General features: G+C 32.4%; 1 protein-coding gene and 1 non-coding gene across 2 annotated transcripts in view; one reads left to right on the top strand and one right to left on the bottom strand.

Moving 5' to 3' along the window:
* LOC113176550 (A disintegrin and metallopeptidase domain 3-like) overlaps positions 1–18,738 on the bottom strand; it is a 192,901-nt gene that overhangs the window by 8,542 nt on the left and 165,621 nt on the right. The window contains exons 17-23 of the mRNA XM_077792723.1: positions 15,443–15,579; positions 12,417–12,606; positions 6,852–6,953; positions 4,878–5,073; positions 4,313–4,400; positions 3,900–4,080; positions 1,401–1,487 (exon numbers count right to left, since the gene is read on the bottom strand). Coding sequence (XP_077648849.1) covers positions 1,401–1,487; positions 3,900–4,080; positions 4,313–4,400; positions 4,878–5,073; positions 6,852–6,953; positions 12,417–12,606; positions 15,443–15,579 — 981 coding nt within the window. The remainder of the gene's footprint in view (positions 1–1,400; positions 1,488–3,899; positions 4,081–4,312; positions 4,401–4,877; positions 5,074–6,851; positions 6,954–12,416; positions 12,607–15,442; positions 15,580–18,738) is intronic.
* On the top strand, positions 1,169–1,241 carry Trnav-cac (transfer RNA valine (anticodon CAC)). The gene has a single exon. It is a non-coding gene; the product is annotated as a tRNA-Val (tRNA).

Below are 18,738 nucleotides of genomic sequence, written 5' to 3'. Positions count from 1 at the left end.
AGAGACAATGTCTATGAATGTTGGAAGAAAAACAAAAGGAGAAATAATTTAGTCAATTACAAATGCCAATATTCATATGAAGGATTGAAAATTATATCTATAAATATAATTAGCAAATAAATAAATCAGCAGTAGCCGAATGAAGAATTCAGAAATAGTCTCATGCAAAAATTAAATAAGAGGTTAAATTAAAACCATATAAGAAACAGAAACAAAATTCTGTGTAACAGAATATGTATGGGACTTGAGAAAAAATGTTGATGTGAGACACAGGTTCTGTTTTAGCAGAATGACTATATACAGCATCAATATGGATAAAGACACTGGTCACAAACTAAAGCAAAATGTAGCTTGGAAAAGCTTACAAAATTTAGAAAATTTCTACAACCTAGCAATTAATTTAACAATGGATGGATGAATACAAATATCAACCTCAGATACAACAAAATTTTTAAGCTCTATATCATTGAATACTAAGTAAATGCAAGTCAGAGATGGATTCAGCACGTTAGAAGACATTAAAAAGACTGATAAAATAGTCTAACAAAAATATGAGGAAATGCATACTTTCATACATGATATTTGGGATCAAAAGTTGGTATAATGTTTCTAAAAGCCAATATGCACTTATGAAAAAATTTAAATTTTACATAAGTTTTGCCCATTATATTTCAATGCTAATAATTTGAAGAAATCAGATAAATGTGCAAAGCAAAATGCACAACAATGTCTATTTTTACCACTATTTGCAGAAGTTAAAAGTTAATATTATTTGGAAGCCCATCAATATATGAATCTTTGAAGAGAGTAGAAGAAAAGATCCATAAATGAAATAAATTGAAGTTGTCAAAAGATGAAATGAATGTCAATGGAAAAGAAATAATTTCATAATGTTATTAGATGATAAGCAACGTGAATATTAAAAATACTTTGTGTATTTATAAATATATGAAGTACATGCCCATTCAATTTAAAAATATAAATGTATAATGTATGTGTAATGCTTAATAAATCCAGTTCTAAATTTCCATCATCTTAATTAAGCATTGTCACGATGTTTCTCACATTACCTCACAAATTCAAAGTTTAATATGCTCATAAGGACTATAAAAATCTGATTATAAAAATAAATTATGTACATTTGTGTAAATAATGGAATGTTGGGGCTGGGGATGTAGCTCAGTTGGTAGAGTGCTTGCTTCACATGCACAAGGCCCTGGGTTCAATCCCCAGCACCACCACCAAAAAAAAAAAAAAAAAAAAAAAAAAAAAAAAAAAAAAATAATGGAATGTAATTTCCTTGTTAATTGTGATTTTCTAAAATAAATTTCCACATCAAATAATTCTGAACATAATTATCCTATAAAAGCTTATTTAAAAAGAGAGAATCTGTTACATACCCCATGTCCTCTGCATTGTTCATGTGAGTTACAAGGTGCTTTATAGGGATGTTCATGTACGAGAACACATGACCTGCCATTACAAGACTAAAACACATGTTAAAACTTAAAATATTGAAGCAACTACCAACAGCAAAACCTTTAAATGTAAACTCAAGAGTTGAGGAATCACACTTGTTGTAAAACTTATATTGGAGGGGTGATATGCAAAATAGTTCATGCTTCAAAACAATCTTGGAGTCAATATCAACATAGTGTGTTATTCCTTTATGAAGTATTAATTTGCAAAAACAAAACATTTTTCCCTTGATGGAGCAGAGGTGTACATTAATTGTTATGAATTGGTATAAGAACAAACAAAACAAGCTTTTACTAAATATTTTGACTAGGAACTGCCTTTGCACCTAATGCATTTTTCTTTTCTATGCTCATAAAACCCTTGAGGAGCGTTTTTACTTTCATTTAATATTTGAAGAGAATAAAATTTATGGGGCTGGGGATACAGCTCAGTTGGTAGAGTACTTGCTTAGCACGCACAAGACATTGGATTCAAACCCCAGTACCACCAAAAAAAAAAAAAAAAAAAAGAGAGAGAGAGAGAATAAAATTTACACACTGAAGTTCAAGCCATAGGCTATGAAAGAACTATTTCTCAGTGCAAGAACTTCTTAACTCACAGAACCTAAGGCATTGTTTAGCATTGATGCTAAAAGCAGTATTCCCATCATGTTTGCTTTATCTCCACTTATATCTTTCATATTAGCAGAGTGGCCTGGAGAAAGTTACTGAATTTCTCCAGACATCAATTAATTCATCTTTGCATATGGGATACTATTAAACATCTCACATATCATAAGAGTGAAAAAACTTGCTGCACACAAGTGAACAAAAGCCATTTGGCATATGGTAAATGTTCATTAACCACAAATTTTACAATGTATATTCTACCTAACATATTAATAGTCTTCTACTAAAACTTAGTCTTTTGAGGCATGTTCTAAGATGATGTCTGGCTTTTCTCATGTTATCTGACAGAATATTTTTTTAAAATATTTTTAGTTGTAGATAGACACGATATCTTTATTTTATCCATTTGCTTTTTTTTTAATGCCTTGCTGAAGATCAAACCCAGTGCCTCACATGTATGAAGATTGTCTTTGTTTAAAAGATAAATCAAAGCACCAAATGTTAAAAATTTATTTGAGCTGTCAATTATGAATTCGGCATCTCCAAACCAGTAGTGGTTCAGAAAATGTGTTTACACACAGGAGGGAAGCATTGATCCAATGAACCAGGAAGGAAGGGAATTATTGTATTTGATTCATTACATTTATATAGCCTCCTGATTTGGTTTGTCCTGCTGACTTAAAAATGGCCTCATCAATGTTCATAGCAGCATAATTCACAATAGCTAACCTGTGGAACCAACCTAGATCCTTTAGTGGATGAATGGATAAAAACAATGTGGCATATATACACAATGAAATATTACTCAGCAATAAGAGAGAATAAAATCATGACATTTTCAGGTAAATGGATGGACTTAGAGAAGATAATGCTCAGTGAAGTTAGCCAATCCCAAAAAACCAAATGCTGAATGTTTTCTCTAATATAAGGAGGCTGATTCATAGTAGGGTAAGGAGGGGGAGCATAGGAGAAACAGACTGAACTCTAGATAGGGCAGAGGTTGAAGAGGAAGGAAGGGGGTATGGGGTAATTAATGGTGGAATGTGCTGATCATTACTATCCAAAGTACATGTATGAAGACACGAATTGGTGTGAATATACTATGTATGTATACAACCAGAGTTATAAAAAATTGTGATCTATATATGTAATAAGAAATGCAATCCATTCTTCTGTCATATATAATTTTTAAAAATTTACATAAAAAAGAAAAGTATAACTTAAAATTTTTTATTATTGTGTTTTATGGAGGAAAGAATTTTTAACAGGAATATTATGTTTTAGAGGAAATTTTAGGAGTATAGGTTAATAAGCAACATAAATATTTTACTTTACTTGTAACCAAATTAATTCTCCTTGACAATCACTACCAGAGGAAATACTTAACCTTTTAAATTTCTCTTTAATGTTCTCATAATTCAGGTTGTTCTGAGAAGCTGTCATTTTTGTGGCATTTTTGTTGTGCCATCTTTATGTGTATCATTTCATTCTTTTGGTTTGTCAATTACATAATTACTGCAGATCACATCTTAGCTTGAGAATGGGGGCTTATATTCAGTAGTGTGAGAAATCAAGTTCAAATATTTATTGAAAAATTTCAGTAAAAATAAACCAAAAGTTTCCTCTGACAAACAAATTTTGATCTTTTCACTAAAGGGATATGATGCAGTATCCAAAAGTATTAGCATTGATTATAAATTTTAAAAAATAAGCTCTGTCACAAATATTCATACACACATGCACTTATGAACACAAATTCACACATTCACAAACAATTACACCATAAGTAATATCAAGTAAAATTGTACTTACCCTATCTTCATCACAAGGATTGGCAGTATGTGCATATGTATCATCAGGTCTTGAAGAATTTCTTAAATGTGCAGACACGCATACATGGCCTGCAAGGTACGTATACTGAAAATCATAATCTTTCATATCTGCTATTTCTGTATGTCCATAGCTACAAACTACTTTTCCACAAAGGATAAACCTGGCAATATGAAACATAAAAGTTACCTGTCTGTAAGTTAGTTTTCTAATATACTTGGAAAATAACAATTCAAAATAGAAGATAAAGAATTATACAGATCATAACACCAAAACTAAACCATCTTATGAAGCAGAACAAAGTGCACATTCATCTCTCATTTCTATCACATGACACTTTGCTGTATATACACAGTATATATACATGGAAAATGTATGATTTCCTAAGTGCTTACCCAAAATTACAACTTCTTCCACAGTTTCCAAATTTATCATTTTGAAAATTTACTTCTTCAATACATATATAAGGAGCATTTAAGGCATCTGAAAAAAATATGAATTTTCAATTACTCATATTTAAAAGTTCATTAAAATTGTTACAAGTGCTTGCAGTCAATAAAGAGACACGTAGACAACAATGCCCACCCATCTACTATGAAATATTGATTCCTTTTACCATGTAATACGAGGAAACCAGACAATAACTACAGGTTGTCCCGAATGTGAAAATCTTTAATACAGTCCAGATATTATTAAGAAACCAGTCATTTTCTCTTTGAAGTCATATTCTAATAGTCTACTCCTATTCCTCCAATCACTTGAAACTTGATAAATATCTGTTCTATAGTTAGTAGGCCAATTCTACCTTTTGACATAGATCAAAGTTACGATGGTTTACAAGTTTACTTTCCTATGTAAATGTAAAACAACATTTTCTAATACGGCCATAGGATGGATTACTGATTTTAACTTAACTGCATTTTAAAAATGAAACCCAGAAAAAAAAAAGGTGATAATTACATCTTCCAAATATGTCCTTACACTGTCTACTCGGATCTCGGCAAAGCCCATAAAGACAATAAGCAGTATAATTATGGCATGGCTCTAAGTTAGCAGCTTTCACATCAGGCATACAAAACTCAGATGTTCCATTGCAAAATTCCGCAAAATCGCAGTCATCTCTACTTCTCCTACACAAATGTCCTCTTTCGTACAGCTTTGAGACAAAGAAAAAGACAAATATTTGTCAGGCTCAATCAGGATTTCCTTTTAAAACTAAGAATTGTTGTGGATATTTCGAAAGACAGAATCTCTATACTTTTTTGAAATATTAGACTGTACGAAATAAAACAGTAAGAAGTGATAACCTAACCATACAACATATGTGGGGAAGGCTTCTTTGAGATTTTCTAGCAGAAAAGCAAAGATATCCAAAACAGAGAGTAAAATTCTTGTTAATGTTTGAAGAAAGACTCATCTGAGCATACACTTAAACAAATTCTACTTAAGCTTCTGAAATATTTGTTTTTCTTTGACTATTCATTGTCAAGACTAAACTGACCAATAATAATTATTCTAATGTGATACTAATTAATTTTAATTACCTATAGTAATTGAAGTTCTGATCAGAAATTCACTCATTATTGTTAGAAATCAGTTGGTTCAACTATTTTCTTTCATGTATTTGTATGAAGTTGTGTCTAAGTTGAAAATTTATAAGAAAAAAATTGGGTCGAATCTCATTGGTAGTAATGAATCCTACTGTTGTGTATAACTAAAAAGAATCTATTCTGAAAAGAAGACACTTGGGGGCTGGGGTTGTGGCTCAGTGGTAGAGCAATTGCCTAGCATGTTGTAAGGCACTGGGTTCAATCCTCAGCACTACATAAAAAAATATAAAATAAACATATTGTGTCCATCTTAAAAGAAAAGACACTGCTTTTTGAAAGAAGACAAAATATGAAGCCTTCTTCACTAATGACAGAGTATAAAACATGTGTGAGCTTTTGGATGGCAGCAAAAGTCAAATTTTACAATGTACAAAAAAATTAATATGAACACATCTAATGCATTCAGTTATTGTTACTGAGGCCCTGCCTAGCAATTTGGGCTGTGAATTTTCATTTACCAAAAGGAGCAATTATCTCCATTCCTTTAGGATGTAGGCAGATGGCAATAGACTTCTCAGAAGACAAAAGCCAATCCAAGGGCTCTGGTGAATGGAAAAGCAGCAGGGTCTAAAAAGTAGAAACCTTAGGTCTGTCTTTGGCATTCATGCACCTTATAAATAAATAGCTGTTGGCTTTACTCACTAGTCCACAGAGTGGAAAAAGAAAACTTTACCAAAGCTATTTCAGTATTTTATATAGTACATACTGCTGACTTTTCTGCACTGATTCTTTTTCTGCAATTTTTTTTTCAAAATAAGAGTTGTTATTATTGTTGCCTGTTTCTTGAAACACTGCATGTCAACTGTGTGTGGTTAAGATGGTTTATTCAAAATGTGACATCAATCATTTAGTCATGAAGAGTTATATTCAGGCATGACCCAAAGAAAGTCACAACATCCAAATAATATAGAATTAGTATTGTATGTGAACTGAATGGGACTTCCATATGGGCTCAGTAAAAACTGCAGTTAAGAAAGTTGAGCCTTAAGGGCATCCTGTCAGTCTGTAATTAATCATGTGTGATTGGGTTTCTCTTGGTTACCAACAGGAGTCACTAATGAACTTGAAACAAACAAAATGACAAAAACAACATAAAATATCTACTATCTACTCCTCAGTGGAATAAAATGTGTCCTGTACAAACACATTCTAAGGATGCAAAATCATTATTTATATGTGAGTAATAACTTGATCCAAAAAGAGCTCACAGGATAGAATATAAATTACTTGAAAGATGTGATTCAAAGAAGCTAAAAAAGGGAAGGGATACATAAGAACACAAAAAAAATCATGATGGAAGATAATGAAACATTTGAAACCTTACGGTACAAGAGCTTGGATTACAGCATGGTCCACTGCCACATTCCAAATTAGGTTTAGCAAAAGTACAACTTTCGGCATTACAGCACTTTGTATATTTGCATGCCTATAATTAAACACAAAGCACAGAGATTCTTGATTATTATACAATTTTGTTTACATTCATCATGACCATATGCTACATAATAAATTCTCAGTAATCTAGAAACAGTTTTGTAATAATATAATCCTACACTCTGTCAAGGCCAGACCATATAAAACATGTGGTCCTGGACTGGGGTTATGGCCCAGCAATACAGCACGTGCCTAGCACATGTGAAGTACTGGGTTCTATCCTCAGCACCACCTAAAAATAAAGATTCTTGTGTTCGCCTACAAGTAAAAATAAAATTTAAAAAAAGAAATAGTCCTATAAATGAATGGAGATAAGATTCATTTTGCCTAGTAACATAACCATTATAACTTAATCGTGTAACACATTACTTTGTAACAATTCTGGCATAAGTGACAATTCTGTATAAGCAAGACTACTGAGCTGCCAATTACATAAAGTTATCACACACAGTTATGTACAGTACATAACACTTCACAAAAATAATAAATAGCCATGTTTCTGGTTTGTATATTTACTATGCTATGATTTTTATCATAGTGTTCTCCTTCTAATAAAAGAAAATTTATCTATAAAACAGTCTCAGAGATTTCAGGAAATTTTCAGAAGATGGTATTATTATGAATAACTTGCTTCAAACAACTTATTGCCCCTAAAGAAAGACAGTGTTATTGATAATCCTGACCCTGTACAGGCTGAGGCTAGTCAATGTGGGTGTTTCTTAGTTTTTGATCAAAATATAGTTACAGTTACAATGGAAGAACTTAAATAAAATAAAAGATTAAAGAAAAAGGACAGAAAGAAAGTATTTTGGAGAGCTTAAAATTCCCTTGTTTTTAAAGCTGTTATTAAAGAGTCAAAGAATTTTAAAAAGTTGAACATTTATAAAGTAAAAGTATTATAGTATTATAGCCATGCATGTATATTAATCATATTTTCTATTATCTGTATTTAATTATGCTTTTACATCTTAGGGGCCTTGCTGGTGTTGAGAAATGGTCCCTCCTAGGAATAGCTAATTGAAATTCCTTCAGATAGTGAACAATTTACCTGTAAGAAAGCCTTTCACATGCAAATAAACCAGTCCATAACCCATAATTCCAATCACTACTTTTATCTAACTCTTATGCAGCAAGCCAATATTTCCAATTCATAACAACACTGGAGACAGACATTGACAACTAGGTACCAACTCTGTAGGTCAGAGAACACCAGCATTACTATTCAAGCTAGCTAGTCCTAAATCAGGTACCCTTCCTTCCTTGCCTTGTCTTCTCCATGAAAAACCCAATAAGCCCTGTGCCCATCCTTTCCTCCCAACTCTTTCTTCTTTCTGACCAACCCTGGTAAGCCCCATTGTTGCCTTCTACTCTCAGGAAGTGCAATTATAAAAATATGAACCAAATATGATCAATTACTTCTCAATAAATATGCCAAACTAAACCAATATGAAAAGGAATAGTCTTTCCAGCAAATGAGGCTAGGTATCAACATGGAAAAAATACTCTGAAACTACTGTCTATGATTTATCATAGAGTAAATAAAATCATTCAAATTATAAAAATAATACTGGTAGAGTGACTGATGTTTGATATATAAAACTAAGTACAGTAAGACAGTACAGGTGATGCATTTCCTATACTTGTGGGGTCATTTGAATATGTACAGATGGATTACACTCAATTACCAACTTCAGTGTTTGTCTTCTGCTTTGACAGAAACTTTCCCTCACAGGAAGGCTGATGATATAAGAGTAACAAAAACTTTATTAGAAAATATGTTTCATTTCTGGGAAATTCCTGGAGAAGTCTCCATTGCTAAAGATATTTGTTTCATTGGACATGTTGTAAAGGAGTCAACTAAGTACTTATAAACACAACACTACCAATGCAAAGCTAACTGAATTGACTGAGTTGTCCTAGCCAATGATATTATTGTTAGCCTGGAAGGCAATCAGATCTATCTCCCATAGAAAACACAGACTGACCCCTATGAAAATAGTTATGGTCGGGCATGGTGTCACAAGCCTATAATTCTAGTAGGTAGGAGGATCGTGAGTTCAAAGCTAGCCTTGGAAAAAGTGAGGTTCTAAGCAACTCAGTGAGACCTTAAAATACAAAATAAGACTGGTGGCTCAGTGGTCGAGTTCATTCCTTGAGTTCATTCCCTGGTACCCCCCCCCCAAAAAAAAAGTTAAGGGAAGGTTTATGTGCCTAATAACAGGACCCCATGTGTCTCCTCCTACTCTTAACAGGACTCTAACAGGACTGCTGATTGCAAGGATATGATTTCAACCCTGTCATTCCTTAAGCCTATTTTCACCAGGTAAAAGATGCCCTTTGTCACCAAACAACTGTTGAAAACCACACACTTCATGATCTAGAACTTGGGAGATTAGGTGTTTCAAAATGACATAAGAACTACCCATGAACTCCATTGGAAAGGATGACACTCGATTCTTCTCTGCATCAACATTTCACAGCCACCAGTCTCGTAGCTATCTCACTCAATTCAAGAGGTCCCCTATTGTACACTCATTGTAGACCTCAAAGTAAAACTGACCATGGATGTTTCTCTTCAGAAGCACATAGAATCCTAGACATGGAAAGCTTTCCAGAGATGACAGGTCCAGACTTCTCTCTTCCCTTGTCCTCTTTTTCCCATATTTCCTTCCAGTTTATATATGTCAAAATAATGCAATAAGTAAGATTTGTTAATGGATTCTCTCTACAAGAAACAGCTGAAAATTAGAATGTGTGTAACAAATTTCAATGATGTTCCAAGTCCATCATCAGGTCCCTTCCTACAGGGCCAGATTTTTAGATTAACTATACAAATTATCAGGTTGCATAATATGATAATAGACAAGACATATTTGAGGGATTTGCAGTTAAATTATGTCATAAATTGAGTAAGAAACCTAAAAGGAACAATAGTTTTCAGGAAAATTTATGACTCTGATCCCTTCACTTAAGTAGTTTCTAATTATGCAATGATTCAATAATGGATCCATAAGCAAATATTACCTGTGCTTTTCTACTATTAATCCCTAAGACAAGGGCATCCCACAGGGAACAACCTTTTGTTCTTAGAGGATATAGTTTCATCTTTAGAGAATTTAATGATCAACTCTATGCCTGAGCAACTTCATGTAGCAACAAATGTAAATAAGGGGTCAAAATTGATTACAGTTTCTAACAGAATCATTGCTATTTGGTAAGCAACTAGAAATGAACATTGGTCTAGACTAAAAAATAAATAGGAATTTGCCAGTAGAGGCATATCTCTAAGAAGTGAGCATCATTTTGTAGAATACTCCTTGCCTTAATTGAAATCAATCTAAACGAGGCTATGATTAGAAATTCATGTCAAAATTAATAGTAGAACTGTTTCCATTGCAAAGAGTACATTTGCAGACCAAAGTTCTTTAATTTCTCTTGTTAAACTAGTTTGAGATGATATGATTGCATTGAACTGTCAGCTCCACAGGAAGGAGTATATATTATCTAATACCTCCTATTTCATTTGAATAAATATACTGGGTATAATAGAAGCTTAGTAGCAAGAAATCCATAAACAAGGTTCTTCTTCTGTCTTATTTTTTAAACATTTTGTTTTGAAAGGTCAGGTTTTGAATGCTCCTGGTAAAGAGTAAACATCTAGTCTCTTAGTGCTATCTTCATGATAGTCAACATAACATCTTCTTGCTATTTTGCATCCCCCTGAAGGATATAATATGCTCTTAGGCAACTGTACACTACCAATCAAATGATCTCTGTATTGTAGGATACAGAAAAAAAATTGTCCCAAAAGAAATATTCAGCTGATTTCATATTCAAAATTGTTAAATCCATATGGAAATCAAACAAACCCATTATGATGACAACAGCTTTTGATCAATTTTTTCCAATTGAAAGGCTGACTTTAAAGGGGGAATTATTAATTTAAATTAAATTTGGCCTAAACTGCTGAGTCCCTACTTAGAAACTGCAAGCTGAGAGTTTATAATAGCTGAGTGTCAGCCAATCACATCAGTGGAGCTTCAGCCAATCACAGGCTGGCAACTGATCAGACCATGTAAATATAAGAAAAATGCATAATCACACCATGTCCAAATAAAACAAATGCTGAGCTATCACCAATCAAGCTGTTTCTGTACACTACATCCGTTTTCTGTCAGTAAAAACTGCCTGGCCCTATTATTAAGTAAACATTTCTGAGCCTCTCTTAGCTCAGGGGGATCCCTGATTTGTGAGTTGATTTTTTGCCTATGTAAACTCTGCTACATTTAATTTGTGTAACATTTTTCTTCCAGTAAAGTAAGATTTTTTTAAAGGAATCACATGGAATTTTAAGTCAAGAAAAATACTTGAACATTTAAATTATTTAAATAAAAATCCACTAGTTCTCATTAAGAAAAGATTAGTGGTTTGCAGTGTAGAAATCAAGTGCATCTAAACCAAAGTACAAAAAGTAGACACTTCACAGCAAAGAAAACTTACATGGCTAGTAAGTTTATAATCAATTTTACTATTACTAAGAAAAGTTCTATTTAAACCACATTGAAATATTTTTTAAAAATATTTTTTAGTTATGCAGTGCTGAGAATCAAACTCAGTGCCTTACACATGCTAGGCAAGCTCTGTACCACTGAGCCACACCCAAGCCCTTGAAATATTTTTTAAACATAAAATTGTCTGGCAATTGCAAGTGTTGATTCACTATTAAAAAATTGTATGGATCCTAGTGTAAACAGCCATTGAAAGTATAAATTAGCATGCCACATTTGAAATAAATTTGCCTTTTCCCAGTCATTATTCACCTACCTGATAACCCAAAATTTCCATATCTAGATATGTAGACTTGAGACGCTTAAGTACAACAAGAATTAAGTTCAAGACGTATAGAAAAACAAATTTAAAAACCTAATTAGTATCAGAAAAAAATCTACAAAACTCACTAAATACTTGAAAACAGGAAGTCTATAATCCTATATTATTCACATAATGGATTATTAGGTGTCAAAAAAGTCAAATAATCCAATGGAAATAACTGAATTCTGGAAAACCAGAGTCAATGACTGGAATTGGGAGATCAGGAGATGAATAACAAAATAAATGTAGTCAATTTGGAGGAATGTGGATATGATTTAAGAGATGATTACATTAGATTACTGATGCCAGTTCAGAAAACTGATACAGCTATTGGTTGTAAAATAGAAAAAAAAAATCTGTTTTATCCATGCCATGCTGATCTGTAAATAAGTTTTTTTTAAGTTCATCAAATGCATCCAATTCAGAATATGTCAGTCATTGCATGTCACATATCTCCCCATCAAAACTATGTAATAAAATGGTACCATAACTTAAAGAAACAAGTCTTCTTTCTCTTTCTACAAGGCTAAATAAGGAACACAAGAACAAATATTAGGCTATGTTATGAAAGTTTATCACTGACCTCCGGCTTGCCACAATCACAGTCCTCTCCGATTTCCACAACTCCATTTCCACAAGCAGGTGGGCTTTGTTTGGCAGTCAATTGTGAAAGAAGTTTTTTTTTCCTTAGACATCCAAATTGAGGTTGTGAAATTATCTGCTTAAATACGTCTGTGCTGCAACGGCTAAAAACCTTTACACCTTGGGACTGTCTAAAATTAAATTATATTCCTCAGATAAATAGAATAAAGTCAATATCAAGGTAACATTCTTCAAAAAGTGTTATGAGTTCTGGTAAAGAGCCAAAGGAGAGGAGATCATCTTTATTTCTTAACACAGGTCATAAACAAAAGCAATGATTTTACTTCCTTTGTAATTCTTTATAATAGACATACAGAGAATAGAGGAAGTTAAAATGACAAAACACTCAAAATGATTTGCACGTAAATTCTATTAAGAGTATATTCTATGTTTTCAGCATCATTTCTATTACAAAAATTTCAAATGGCCATTAAGAATATGGAACAAACCCAGGAACTTAGGCTGAAATTTTAAGAGGAGTAAAGGATGATTTGTCAAGTTATAGAAAAATCATGGCTAGTTGTTTTATAGTAACAGAATTAAACATAGTTTTTCAACACTGAGGAATATGTAATGTACAATCCCTCTATTCATTTTTTGGAGAAAAACAGGGTCTCACTATGCTACCCAGATTGGTCTCCAACTCCTGGCCTCAAGGGATTCTCCTGTCTCAGTTTCAAAAGTGCTGAGACTATAGGCCCAGGTCACCAAGCCCAGCAACAGTATTTCTATGTATTTACGTGTACTGTTTAGTGACCTTTATGTTTAATTTTTATGGCAAGCTCAAACACTGAGCAATGATGCAAATAGGGTCCAAAACAGATTTTGCTTGCTGAAACATTAATAGATACCAGCACTGAGTCCTGATAATTCTAAGTACTTTAATTCTTTCATACAATTGAGTTCTTTGTAACAACACCAGGACCTTCAAAATCAGGAAATAAAAATCATTATTAATACCTAATCCTGTGCATCCACTCAAATAATTTCACATATCAATAACATTACGACCCAGTTCACAAGGAAGCACTGCATTTAGCACTCACATCTTCTTAGTTGCATATGCTTTGTTAGCATTTGTGACCTTGAAAAGGTTTATAATTAAAGGTTAATTATTTTAACCAATGTCTATCAATTTAGGTTTATGAAATATATCCTTGTGATTAGACTTAAATTATTCATCTTGGCCACATTACTTTGTGAGAGTTGCAGTGTTTGTTTCATTGTCAAATAAACAGTGGCACATGGTTTCAATTAGCTCTACTAGTGATAAAAGTCATTTTGATCTGTTGCTTTTATTACAGAATGTATTTCCACAAATATTCGGGTCTGTCCTTATTTTCAGATGCAGCATATCACAGGTTTATTTTTATTTTCTCTGCCTTAGCCTTGAAATCAACTATTTCTCTGATATTCTACTTTTGGTAGAGAAGAGCATTTAAAAACCATGAATGGGCAATACATACTTGTATTGTTATTCGATACTTAGAACGTGCCTGCATATTAAGAAATGTTCACAACTCATTTTGTCCCTGTGTGGCCATGAACATAGTGATATTTCGATGCCAGCAGGGGCAATAATGTTTTGGGATGTGGATTAGCCAACAATTCTTAGTTTCCAGATCTGTAAGATTTTAGAGGGCCCGCTATGTTCCTTCTACTTTCTCCCACACAGCTACTTACTTCATGCAGATATTATTTTACCAATGGGTTAGTCCTACATAATAGTTTTGTTGCATTCCAGTGAGGGAATCTTGTAGTACTTGCTTTTGTATTTGTCCTAATTTTCTATTTTAAAGAAGGCCTTTGGGTGACTAACATGCCTAGTGGATACTTTTAGCATTTGGGGTTCAAGAACACATTCCTCCCTGTGTAACACTCCATCTTATTTGGGTTCTTGTCCTAAAATGTTTTCAACCATCTCATGTTATTGCTTTTCCCTCAGGTACCTGTATACATGAGAATGACTGAAAACTTTATCTTATGGTACCTAATTTCACTCTACAACTTTTTTCAAAATTATGAGTTCATGATTTTAATTCTCTTCCATCTACTGATGATTTGTACTTTAGAACTCCTATCCTCCAATATCCAGACCTATAAAACCCTGTGTTAGACAATTTCAATGGATGATTCAGAATAACTCAGAATTAACAAACAGAAACAGCCCTAAAAATTTCTCCCCACTTTCTTCTTTCTTAAAGCATTGCCCTTTGCTCAATATTTATTAATAATTATAGTATTCAACACTTACGAATAATTCTTAAAATCTCCCTTCCACTCAATCTTGGTACATTTCTGTGGATTTTTATAAGAATCATCATCTCCCACATGCTACCTTATTTTCGCTCCCTCTGATATATTTTACAGGATAATTTTTATTATCTATACAGAATAAATTGATTAAATTGTGTTTTGTTACATTTATTATAAAAGTCCATCTCTCTCTTTCTTCATGATTCCATTGTCAACTGCTTTCCTACATTTCCTATCTAATTTCCTGGGCTTCATTCCTTGACTCATGATTCTTTGGCTTCCTATATCACTTTCTTTTCCCTCTGCCTAAAACACCCTTCATTATATCCCCAACCATTTCTGCTTTCTTTATTTCTGTTTAACCTGTTCCAACACCTCACCAAGCATCATTATTCTAGTTCTGTTTACAGTCAAGCTTGTGACTGTTAAAGTATTATTATATTTGCTCACTTTGAAAAGTATATCAATAATTACAAAACCCAGAATGACCTCATTAATATCTACTTCATCTCTACACAGTCATTGAATAAGGAACTATTTATCACATTTTCTATAAAGTCCTGTACTCACTCTCTTTCATATATTTTAAATAAGCATGTATATATTTAATAAAAACATTCTTATTCATTGTATTGTGAGAAATTACATATTGAGGAATACTACAATTACTTCCCAAAAGTTGATATAAATTTGATATCAAAAACATCTTACATTGCTCCGGGATTCATTATGCATGTACTTTCTGGACAGTAACAATTGTAGACATCATCATAAGCTAATCCCAGGTTAATTCCAATTAGCTGTGCCAGAACAACTGAAAATGCCTCTAAGGATATTGTCCTGGGGTGCTAAATAGACAACAAGAGCAGAAATAATTGCTTAAGTTTTTCTCTATCTCTTAGATTTGTCAACTTTTTGTGCCATTGCCATGAATGTAAAATCAAATTTGAGAAACTACTCTACTAAAGCTATTTTCTTAGTAATATAGAACATGAAAGACTTTGGTAAATTTTGATATTCTTTTGGTGTAAAAATATTTTAGCCCAAATGGCAGCAAAATATATTAAAATAAGATGAACATCATAATAATATAAGATTTAAAACATCAAAAAACATTTTGTTAAGAGTGATTTAAGTACTGTATTTATGAAAACAACATTGGAAAAACTTCACAGATTACGAAGAGTTAAATGGATAATCAAATATGATTTTATAAATAGTTTGAGAAAATATTTAAATTATTTTTTTAAAGCAGAAGAACATAATATTTTTCAAATGGTATTCCTTTAAAGCCCTAGCAATGAGTGATCTTTTTACTGTCTCAATGGTTTTTTTCTATTATACTATGTTATACAGGTTTTATAAATATTATAAATATATATAGACCATTAATTTTTGGCTCTTTTTTTAAGCACTGTTAAAATCAATCTATGTCTTTCATGGTTTAATGACTCATTTTCTTAAACCATGAATAATAATCCAGAAGGATTCCAATATGATGTTGAGTAGGAGTGGTGGGCTTCTTTATTGCCTCGTTCCTGATCTTAGCAGTAAAGCATTATTTTCTAAACATAAGCATGAAATTAACTGTTGGATTTTGATTTGTTTGATTTGCTTTCTTACTTAGCCTATTAAAATGAGTAATTAAGCTAATTGTCTTTTATTTATTTATTTATTTATTTATTTATTTATTTTTTTAATTGTTGGTCATTCAAAACATTACATAGTTCTTGATACATCATATTTCACAGTTTGATTCAAGTGGGTTATGAACTCCCAATTTTACCCCGTATACAGATTGCTGTATCACATCAGTTACCCTTCCATTGATTGACATATTGCCTTTCTCTTGTCTGATGTATTCTGCTGTCTGTCCTATTCTCTACTATCCCCCCTCCCCTCCCCTCCCCTCCCCTCCCCTCCCTTCCCCTTTTCTCTCTCTACCCCTTCTACTGTAAATCATTTCTTCCATTTGTATTATCTTGTCTTACCCCTCCTTTCCTCTTATATGTCATTTTTGTATAACCCTGAGGATCGCCTTCCATTACCATGCGATTTCCCTTCTCACTCCCTTTCCCTCCCACCTCTCATCCCTGTTTAATGTAAATCTTCTTCTCAAGCTCTTCGTCCCTACCCTGTCCTTGTTTACTCCCCTTATATCAAAGGAGTCATTTGGTATTTGTTTTTTAAAGATTGACTAGCTTCACTTAGCATAATCTGCTAATTTTCTCTCTCTCTCTCTCAAAAAAAAAAAATATATATATATATATATATATAAACAAGGCTATAGAAACTAAAAAAAATGAAAAATCAACAGAAAATTGTAGAGTCAAACATTGCAACAAATGAACTGAAATATTTACCAGAGCAGTTCAAAAGCACAATTGATTAGACATAAGAATGAGTGAAAATGAAATCATCATGTCAGAAGCACAAAATGAAAAAAGAAAACAGTGAAATAAATTTAAAAGTTCCTAGTCCTATGACTATCAAGCAGAGTAATATATGTCTTACAAGGAGAAGAGAGAAAGAGACAAAGAGCATGTATGAGGGAATAATGGACAAAAAATTTGTTAACTAAGAAAGCTGGAATCAAGAAAGTTAATAAAAAAGAGACAAAGAGCAAGTATGAGGGAATAATGGACAGAAAATCTGGTAACTAATAAAACTGGAATCAAGAAAGTTAATAAATCCAAGTAGGACTTATTTCATGAGAACCTCAAGGAGGTATAGTATAATCAAACGGTCATAAGTCCAAAGCCATGGACAAATCTTGAATGCATCAATGCAATAGTGACTGCAATAGAAAGGGGCTCTCATAATGTTATTGGTGAATTTTGCTGGAGAAGACTTGTAGGCCAGTAGGAGTTGAGAGATACAGTAAAAGTAATAAATGAAAGAAACTCAACCAAAAATATATTTGTGAAAACAAAAGTGTCATATGTAAATAATGAAAAATATTTTTTTCAGAAATACAAAAGTACATTGTCACAAAAGTACATTGTCAATAAACCTAATCTACAAGAATTCTAAACGATTTCTTCAGGTTAAAAAGAAAGTGCAAAAATCAAGAAAAAATCAAGACTTGTGAAAATTATTGAGTTGTCTCAGAAAGATAAACACAAAGAAAAATTATCATAATTTTGGTGTGTGAATTCACTTTTTTTTTGGTACCAGGGATTGAACCAAAGATGCTTTACCACTGAGATATATACCCAAGATTCTTTTATTTTTATTTTCAGACAGGCTCTCACTAAGTTGCTTAGGCTGGACTTGAACTTGCAGTTATCTTACCTCAGCCTCCCAAGTCACTGGGATTGCAATGCCTGAACTTATTTTTATAGGTTACATACAATTCAAAGAACAAAAATTAAGAAAAAAAAATGGAGTTGTATGTAGTGAGTATTCAATACAAACGTATCTATTTTGAGACATAAATAACATTAAGTGGACTATAAATCTATAAAGAGTAGAATTTGTGTATTGTAATTTGACATTAAGTTTTATTAGCTTAGATTAAAATTGTTAAGATAGTTTCTGAAATTTCAATGGTAATCAAAATAAATTCTATAAAATATATACACAAGGAAAAGATCAGAGAATCAAAGCATATCATAAAATATCAATAAAACACAAAGAAGTTAATGAGAGAGAAAGGAGGGACAACATCTAGAAGATATTCAGTAACATATACATATACATAAAATAATCAACAGAGAAAACAAAATATCAACAATAAGTTGTTCCTTATCAGTAATTATTATAAATGTAAGTGGACTATAATCCCAAATTAAGACAGACATGATTGAAGTGGTTTAAAAAAGAAGGATCTAACTATACACTGCCTTGGAAAGAATCACTTGAAAATCTAAGAATACAAATTGGCTGGAAAAGAAAGGAAAAAAAGTAATTGTTTCAGCAAATAATAACCAAAGTAAGAGAAGGGTAGTTATAACAGAAATGGTTCAAAACTGTTACAAGAGAAAAAGAAGGGTATTACGTTCACA

Source organism: Urocitellus parryii, chromosome 14, assembly GCF_045843805.1.
Source record: "Urocitellus parryii isolate mUroPar1 chromosome 14, mUroPar1.hap1, whole genome shotgun sequence".
Taxonomy (NCBI): domain Eukaryota; kingdom Metazoa; phylum Chordata; class Mammalia; order Rodentia; family Sciuridae; genus Urocitellus; species Urocitellus parryii.
Note: the sequence above shows the minus strand (reverse complement) of the source record. Positions and strands in the feature narration are given on the sequence as shown.